Below are 9,552 nucleotides of genomic sequence, written 5' to 3'. Positions count from 1 at the left end.
GTTTGTGAAAATTATTGTATAAGTATATTTAATTTTTCAGTAATTCCTCTTCAATATTTGTATTTTATTAAAATATTTTTATATTATCATTTATTTGACCCGCAGATTTATGTTGAACTCGTATCCAATCCAATCCGTTAATAACTCGCGGCTTCACGTATTTAATGGCTTCACGTATTTAATGGGTTGGTTGGATGAAAAAAATCATTGAAATACCTGCACTTATGGGTCATGCACTTTAAATCAATAAACAAACCCAAGTGCAATCCTTGGAAAAATCGACATATTAGTAATTCAACAACTTCATACTTAATTCTTTAAAATATTGATCATTATAAGCCAATCAAAGGTAGTGCTAGGCGAACTTCAATAATTACAAATTTACCGAAACAAGATTATTTGGTAAAAAAAGTTTTGTAAATCGGTAAACGGCAAATAATTTGCAATTTTTTTAAACAAAAATCGGTAAATGGTAAATGGTTCGGTAAAATACTCAAAAAATTTGGAAGTCTCGACTTACTGCTTCATTCAAAGCGGCGTCGTTTTAATATTTCTTTTGAAAAAAGTCAACGCTTATATGGGTCGGGTCATGTTAAGTTGTAATCCTTAAATGGAAAGATCAGAATATCGGGTTGTATTAAATTGACATCTTTCATATTTGGAAACAACAACTTATTATTAGTTGTCTTGTATGAAAAAAAACCCTAGCCGTCTCTCTCCTTTACTCTCTCTCTGTTTTTTTTTTCCCCTTTTAGATCTTATTTTTTAAATCACCTCTGACCGTCTTCTTTGTTCGGCGGTGATTTTTTTTTCGTCCCTTTGCATCGTCTTTCTTTATTTTATTTAGTTTTCCTTCTAACAATTTTCAAACCTATGACCGTGTGGAACAAAACTTGGATTTAGTCTCTCAGAACGAAATTGAATATTCACATATAGTCAAATGTTGCTTTTCAACCAAATCCAGTAATTTTAATCTAACAATTAAAAACCAAAGGCATAATAAATGGAAAGGAGCCATTTCACTGTATATCAACCAATATAATCTGACAAATTCACCCATGTTTTGGTGTCAAAATCTTTGACTCGGTGGGTTTAAAGATATAATGAGTTGGGTTGGACAGATCATCTTTATAATTTTCGGTTGGGTTGACTAATGAGTTCACTAGATAAATCCGCATACCCGATCCAACCCATAAATGATGTCACATAAATAAATATGTAATTATGATTTATTTAGTTAATTAGATTTGATTCACAATTTTGAAAATAAATACTAAATTACATACATATATAGTAGATATTTCCTTTTAAATTATTGCTTTTTTCATTAGTATAACTTGTTTTCAATTGTTGCTATTTGAGCATATTGTAGTTTAAAACATATTGTATAATTATGTTATTAAGTATTTTTAATTTTACTAGGTGTCCTTCTTATTAGGAAATTTAATTTTTTTATTGTTGATTATCGTTATGATTATGATGATGATAATAATGATCATGTTAAGAAATTTAAAGTTTATATTGTTATTGGAATATATTTATAGTTTGTGAAAATTATTGTATAATTAAATTTTTAAGTATATTTAATTTTTCCGTAATTCCTCTTCAATATTTGTATTTTATTAAAATACTTTTATTACTATCATTTATTTGACCCGCAGATTTATGTTGAACCCGTACCCAACCCAATCCATTAATAACCCGCGGCTTCACATATTTAATGGTTTGGTTGGATGAAAAAAATCATTGAAATACCCGCACTTATGGGTCATGTACTTTAAATCAATAAACCAACCCAAGGGCAACCCTTGGAAAAATCGACATATTAGTGATTCAACAACTCCATACTTAATTCTTTAAAATATAGATCACTATAAGCCAATCAAAGGTAGGGCTAGGCAAACTTCAATAATTACCAATTTACTGAAAAAAGATTATTAGGTAAAAATAGTTTGGTAAATTGATAAACGGTAAACAATCTGTAATTTTTTAAAACAAAATTCGGTAAATGGTAAATGGTTCGGTAAAATACTCAAAAAATTTGGAAGTCTCGACTTACTACTTCATTCAAAGCAGCATCGTTTTAATATTTCTTTTGAAAATAGTCAACGCTTATATGGGTCAGGTCATGTTAAATTGTACTCCTTAAATGGAAAGATCAGAATATCGGGTCGTATTAAATTGACATCTTTCATATTTGGAAACAACAACTTGTTATTAGTTCTCTCGTATGAAAAAAAACCCTAGTCGTCTCTCTCCTTTACTCTCTCTCTCTTTTTTTTCTTTTCCTTTTAGATTTTATTTTTTAAATCATCTCTAATCGTCTTCTTTGGTCGACGGTGATTTTTCTTTCGTCCCTTTGCATTGTCTGTCTTTATTTTATTTAGTGTTCCTTCTACACCTATAATCGTGTGGAACAAAACTTGGATTTAGCCTCTTAGAACGAAACTGAATGTTCACACATAGTCAAATGTTACTTTTCAACCAAATCCAGTAATTGTAATCTAACAAATAAAAAACAATGAGCATAATAAATGGAAAGGAGCCATTTCGTTGTATATCAACCAATATAATCTGACAAATTCACCCATGTTTTGGTGTCGAAATCTTTGACTCGGTGGGTTTAAAGATATATAATGAGTTAGGTTGGGCGCGTCATCTTTATAATTTTCGGTTCAGTTGATTAACGAGTTCATTAGATAAATCCGCAAACCCGGTCCAACCCATAAATGATGTCACATAAATAAATATGTAATTATGATTTATTTAGTTAATTAGATTTGATTTACAATTTTGAAATAAGTACTAAATTACAAACATTTTTAGTAGATATTGCCTTTTAAATTATTGCTTTTTTCATTGGTATAAACTTGTTTTCAATTGTTGCTATTTGAGCATATTGTAGTTTAAAACATATTGTATAATTATGTTATTAAGTATTTTTAATTTTACTAGGTGTCCTTTTTATTAGAAAATTTAATTTTTTTATTGTTGATTATCGATATGATTATGATGATGATAATAATGATCATGTTAAGAAATTTAAAGTTAATATTGTTATTGGAATATATTTATAGTTTGTGCAAATTATTGCATAATTAAATTTTTAAGTATATTTAATTTTTCAGTAATTCTTCTTCAATATTTGTATTTTATTAAAATACTTTTATTATTATTATTTATTTGACCCGTAGATTTATATTGAACCCGTATCCAACCCAATCTGTTTATGACCTGGGGCTTCACGTATTTAATAGGTTGGTTGGATCAAAAACATCATTGAAAGACCCGCACATATGGGTCATACATTTTAAATCAATAAACCCAACCCAAGTGCAACTCTTGGAAAAATGGACATATTAGTAATTCAACAACCTCATACTTAATTTTTTAAAATATAGATCACTATAAGTCAATCAAAGGTAGGGCTAGGCAAACTTCAATAATTATAAATTTACCGAACTAAGGTTATTCGGTAAAATTAGTTTAGTAAATCGGTAAACAGTAAACAATCTGCAATTTTTTTAAACAAAATTCGGTAAATGGTTCAATAAGGTACTAAAAAAATTTGGAATTCTCGACTTATTGCTTCATTTAAAGCGGTGTCCTTTCAATATTTCATTTGAAAAAAAGTCAACCCTTATATGGGTCGAGTCATGTTAAGTTGTAATCCTTAAATAGAAAGATCAGAATATCGGGTCGTATTAAATTGACATCTTTCATATTTGGAAACAACAACTTATCATTAGTTCTCTCGTATGAAAAAAGACTTTAGTCGTCTCTCTCCTTGACTCTCTCGCTCTTTTTGTTTCCTTTTAGATCTTATTTTTTAAATCACCTCTAGCCGTCTTCTTTGGTCGGCGGTGATTTTTTTTTTTTTTTTTTTGTCCCTTTGCATAGTCTTTCTTTATTTTATTTGGTTTTCCTTCTAACAATTTTTAAACCTATGACCGTGTGTGGAGCCCCTTGGATTTAGTCTCTCGGAACTAAACTAAATGTTCACACATAGGCAAATGTTAATTTTCAACCAAATCCAATAATTGTAATCTAACAATTAAAAAACAATGAGCATAATAAATGGAAATGAGCTATTTCGTTGTATATCAACCAATATAATCTGACTAATTCACCCATGTTTTGATATTGAAATCTTTGACTATGAATGTATAACAAGGATGCTACGCAAACAAGGATTGGTGAGTACTGCAAGTAACTATTTTGAACTGAACCCGATGTAGATACTGAAAGCATTGCTCGAACCTATCTCAGACTATTTATACATTATTTCAATCCGTAAAAATTGGAGATATTCACAAAAATCAAAGTGAATCGGGTTATGTTAAATTGTCATCTTTAAATAAAAGTAGCATATAATCAGATCGTGTTAAATTTATATTCTTAAATGGAAAGACGAACATATTAATACTTGAAAAACGTCATACTTTATTTTTAAAAATAAAGGTCATTATGGGTCAATTTGACTATAACTTAGTAATTTATTATTTTCCCTAAAAGAATATATGAGCAAGAAATGTCCCAAATATAGGCATAGCCCAGTCCTTAAAAGGGAAGCCTAGTAAACTAAAAGCATCGCCATTTTGGAGAGCAGAGGAAAACCATGCCAAGCTCATATCTTCTTCTCTTCTTCTCACTCTCCACTTAACACTCTCCACTTCGCTTCAATGGTTTTTTTCCAATAAAACTATTGTGTTTTGAGATAATGTCGAACCATTCGGAATCACAGTATCGGCGATTGTCTCGCTCCTCCGATTCTGGTGACTCGGAAATGACAATGGTTGCTCAGTTGATTCATGAGATACAAAACCCCGAAACACGAGAACGTGCTCTCTACATCCTATCCAAGGTCGTATATATATATATATATATATATTGTTTTCTTATTATTTATTTTTATGTACATTCTTTTTTTTTTTTTTTTTTTATCTGCTGTCTTTTGTGGTAGTTTTTTAATTTTTTTGTCTGCTAATTTTGTAGACCGATACTTGTTAAGTATTTTGAATATATAAAGATGTTTAAGTTTGAAGGTGAAACGCTTTTTTTTTTTTTTTTTATTTGCATGTTGAATTGCATTTTTTAAAATTAAGATTTTAATGCGTTCTATATATGTACAATGAACTGCATTAGTGTTTGACAACATCTGATATCTGTTTGGTTAGCATGTATGTGTTTTTCAGTTTTAGATTTTGAATTATATTGCTTATCTAATTTGTAAATTAGGAGTGATAGGGGACTTGCACTGAATCTTAGGCTTTGTTTGGTAAGCCGTAATTGAATGTAATCGAATAAAATTCTGGTCTAATTTTACAGTAGAAATGCATTTTATTACTTAGAGCTCACCAAACTGAATCTTAGGTTTTTGTTTTGATGGTGTAATCAAATGTTGTGCAGAAAATTAATCTTATCGCTGCTACTGTTGTATTGGTTTAGTATCAAACTCTGGAAATATACCAAGGGAGAGTTAATGGTGTAAACAAATATGTGTCATAAGTCTTCTCCTAGGTATCATATTTAATGCTCAAAGATTTTCATTTTGATAAAAATTGATAGAAACTGAGTGGGTTGTTGTCACTTTGAATCAATAGCTTCTATTTAATAGATTATTTTAAATACTGTTGTGTTTATGGTTCTACATATGATTTCTTAGTCGAATGTTGGCTACATAATGTGATATGAGTTATATTCAAGCAGCATGTTTGTTAGTCCTGTTTCTGGATCGAGTATTGTTTAACAATCAGTGCTGTTTCAAATATAATAGAAGTTAGAAAAGTTTATAATGATACAGGAAATGGTTGAGCTATTACCTTGGACGAATGGTGGTAATGCTTGAAAACTAATGTACAAGAACTTTGAAATATGAAGAAAACAGGGAAATGATTGTGAAAAGCCAAAAACCAAATACAATTCACCAGTTGATTGAAAGCAAAATGCAAAATACAAAAATCAAGTAAAGCAGGTGTAAAAATGTCACTGCCTATTTTGTTTTCATGCAAAAGCTTGTCTTTGACGTGCAGACTTATGGCTTGATCTTATTTGTTTAGTAACCATTCAATATTTTCTAATTATTCCAAACATTCATTTTTCACTTTTTTCATGCTCCAGAATAGGGCAGTTCGTGGAGATCTGGCACCATTATTATGGCATTCTTTTGGTACTATCACTACACTGCTACAGGTATAAAATATTGCTTTCCTATACCAAATGCTTTTTCCAATTAATGGTTTCTTTGTATATCCACTAATAACTTATTCGTTACAGGAAATAATTTCAGTGTACCACTTACTGTCTTCTCCATACCTTACAGACAAAGCATCAAATAAAGTGTGCAATGCACTTGTTTTACTTCAGGTTGTTTTTTTATCTTCATCATCTTCTAATTTTTGTTTTATTCTGCTTTCTTGGTTTGTCTTAAATGCTTATTGTAAAACTTAGGTAACAATGCTGCAGATGTTATGCATGCAATTCTCTAGTTAATTAGCAAATAATGAGTACCTTGTCAACAGAAGGTGAATTATGGCATCAGTTCACTTGCTAATTTTTATTTGATATGTTGTTTGTACCGGAATGGATAAGTTTGTGTTTGGCATCTTGCATTTTGAATGGTTTCACTCTCATGTTTGGTTTTAAAATTGACAAGTGATTAACCCAAAGTATGCTATGAAATTGAATTTCTAATTTTCATATATTATTTGTCTCTAATAACTAAATTATCTATTTTCTCAAAGGAAATAAAAGTAAAAAAAAAATGAAAAGTATTGTACAGAAGGTTGAGATCATTTAGTACTGTTGTCAATTTGTCAGATCCAAAGTGGTATTCTGATTAGATGAATGAGCTTTTTATTGTACATGAAACTGCTCCAAGCACTGATACTTGAATATGTTTGCTTTGCTATGAGTATGAATTCAGCTTGGTATGCCGGTTATATAATTATTAGCCCAGGTACAAGCACATATTAAGCTTAAAGGTAATATATGAACAAATAAGCAGCTTAAAGGAATTTTTGCTAGGAATAAAAAATCAATTTGATAACTAGTTTCAAAATCAAGGGAATGGAACAAATTGGAAGTAGATATGTAACTGATGATTTTTTTTTTCCCTTCTCTTTTCTTTTTAAGGCAATAAAGAAAGGGTTTTTACAACTTAAGCTACATAAATGGAGGTTTTTGTATATTCATCATTGTCTACAGCTAAAAAGAAAAAATTAATAAGATGCTACTAAGCTTATCGCTTCATAATAGAAGCTTCCAATTGGTATTGGTGATTGTTGTTCGTTTCTCATATTCTTTATGGCTGGAAATGTATTTCTTTTGAAGTATTTCATTTGTAAATTAGGACAATTTTTCTTTCTTCAGGGGATAGCAGCACACCCAGACACAAAGATGCTTTTTATTAAGGGTAAATTTTCTTTCTCTAATCTTTCACACATGCAAGGAAACTACAGCTTGGATTTTGAGGATTTTTAATTATTTTTCTTCCTCCCTTGTCCCTATTTTTATATGTTTTACCCTATGGGCAACTGATTTATAGCTTGGTATCTTTTGGGTTTTCTGGACTACCTGAACTTGCCATCTCAGATAAATTAATTTCTAAAGTAGTTTTCTTGAAAAGTTTTATGGGTATAAGTTCGTGATTTCTTATATTTTGAGAAGAATGAATTCTCTAATAGGTTTAATAGATCATTAGCTTTCCAAATCTTGCACTGTATTTGATGTCTTTCCCAATGAAAATTCATCATATAGTGCTCGATTGTTTACTTATTAGAAATTGAAAGCTTCTATTTGTTGATGTTTTGGATAATGAAAGATACTTACAATTGAATTCCATGCTTTGCAGCTAAAATACCTTTGTATCTCACTGCCTTTCTTAACAACACAAACAAGGAAAAGTCTCATGAGTTTTTAAGACTTAGCAGTTTAGGAGTTATTGGTGCACTTGTGAAGGTAATGTTTTACTGCCTCACTTAAACTTAGAAAGCCATCTCCCTATGCTCTTTAATAACATCACTATTTTTTTTTCTTATTGCAAAAGATGGCATAGATAAAACCTGTATTCTAATTGAAGACAATAATTTGTGATCTTATTATGCACAGTACAGGGGAGGGGCCTAATTCATGGCTTTTTAGGAACCATGTATTCAGAATTTTATCGAACTTGAGTCTTAAAAATAACTTTTTTACTCCTCTCTATTTTACAGGTTGATGACGCGCAAGTTGTACGCTTCCTTCTCAGTTCTGAAATTCTTCCTTCTGTCCTACGTTGCATGGAGGTTGGCAATGAATTGTCAAAAACGGCAAGTACCTTGACTTGGAACAATCGCATATTTGACATTTTTTTTTCCATGTTGTATGCTTTCCTGCTGGTATCTTATTACTTGTTTATGCATGATTTCACAATTAAGGAAGATGAAATTGTAAGTATGAGTTCATTGACATAATTGAGTGAAAAGACATCAGAATCTGCATGCTATTTTCCATAGAAATATAATTCTACCAATTCAAACTCTACTGCTCTGATTGGCATGGTTTTCAAAATTCATTTGCTCCTTGTTATAAATGAATTTGAACTGTAAATTCTTTTATAATTCAAAATTTGGTTTAGTTATATTGAATTCCACAAAAGTTTTAGTTTTATGAGTAAATTAAATATTTTTATTAATGCTAAACATGAAAACATGTAATTGCAGAAGAATTCCATAAAATTTTATAGAATTTATTTATAATACCACCAAATGCAGCCTTAATCTATTTTTATATTTGGATATATATACAGGTAGCTACATTTATAGTCTACAGAATCCTACTAAACGATGAGGGACTGAAGTATTGTTCCGTTCTAGCAGACCGATTTTTTGCCATAGGGCATGTTTTAGCAAAAATGATTGAGAAGCTCGCCGAGGATGGAAGGATTGCAGAAGACCAATCTAAGCGACTGCTGAAACACATTATTTGGTGTTATCATAGGCTATCAGAAAGTCCAAGGTTAATTGAATATGATTGTAGCTTCACGTATTTGTTTGCACTTCGTACTTTATTATATCTTAGCATAAAATTAAACGCAGGGCATGCGATGGGCTAAGGTGTTGCCTTCCGATGAAGTTGAGAGATTCATCCTTCATTAATGTAATCCGCGTAAGTTCTCAACCACAAAAATCATTTTGAAATGTGTTTGAAAAACTCAACTAATTACTTGTTAATTTTATTATTTATTATCAACTATCCTTTCCAGGATGATCAAACAGCAATGCATTGCTTAGGTCAGTTATTTCACAATGTTGCGGCTGGACATCCGTCTACAACTCAAAAGGCTTTGCAGCCGGTAAGTCCATTACTCGGACACTTAATTGGAGGCTAGATTATGCAGAACACACATATACTGTACAAGGTACTAGGGGGAATAACAAAATGTACAGTTGGTATAGGTTATACACTCTCTGCTTTCTAGTGTTAAGCAAATGTACATTCCTTTACTTTATGTTAAAGGATATAGCTCTTTTCTTTATGAGCTAAACTAATGCATTTTCTTTATTTTGAATA

At 30.5% G+C, this 9,552-nt stretch overlaps 1 protein-coding gene across 1 annotated transcript; it reads left to right on the top strand.

Annotated features, from left to right (window-relative positions):
• Positions 1-4,558: 4,558 nt before the first annotated feature.
• LOC105640826 (uncharacterized) lies at positions 4,559-9,552 on the top strand. Its single transcript, XM_089718745.1, has 9 exons — positions 4,559-4,864; positions 6,121-6,192; positions 6,277-6,366; positions 7,372-7,414; positions 7,853-7,959; positions 8,214-8,309; positions 8,789-8,997; positions 9,078-9,147; positions 9,245-9,552. The coding sequence occupies exons 1-9, from the start codon at positions 4,721-4,723 to the stop codon at positions 9,368-9,370; spliced, it is 957 nt and encodes a 318-aa protein (XP_089574871.1). The 5' UTR covers positions 4,559-4,720; the 3' UTR covers positions 9,371-9,552.

The sequence above is a fragment of the Jatropha curcas genome, chromosome 3 (assembly GCF_041381405.1).
Source record: "Jatropha curcas cultivar XTBG-Jc1 chromosome 3, XTBG_Jcur_1.0, whole genome shotgun sequence".
In the NCBI taxonomy this organism is placed as follows: Eukaryota; Viridiplantae; Streptophyta; class Magnoliopsida; order Malpighiales; family Euphorbiaceae; genus Jatropha; species Jatropha curcas.
This window is presented reverse-complemented; position numbering and strand designations above follow the sequence as displayed.

What these genes read in the sequence shown, in the direction of transcription:
- LOC105640826 (XM_089718745.1), top strand. Translation starts at nt 4,721, where the DNA reads ATGTCGAACCATTCGGAATCACAGTATCGGCGATTGTCTCGCTCCTCC. An exon ending in GCAATGAATTGTCAAAAACG is followed by an intron (nt 8,310 to 8,788) that starts GCAAGTACCTTG and finishes ATATATATACAG; the next exon opens with GTAGCTACATTTATAGTCTA. An exon ending in AGGCTATCAGAAAGTCCAAG is followed by an intron (nt 8,998 to 9,077) that starts GTTAATTGAATA and finishes AATTAAACGCAG; the next exon opens with GGCATGCGATGGGCTAAGGT.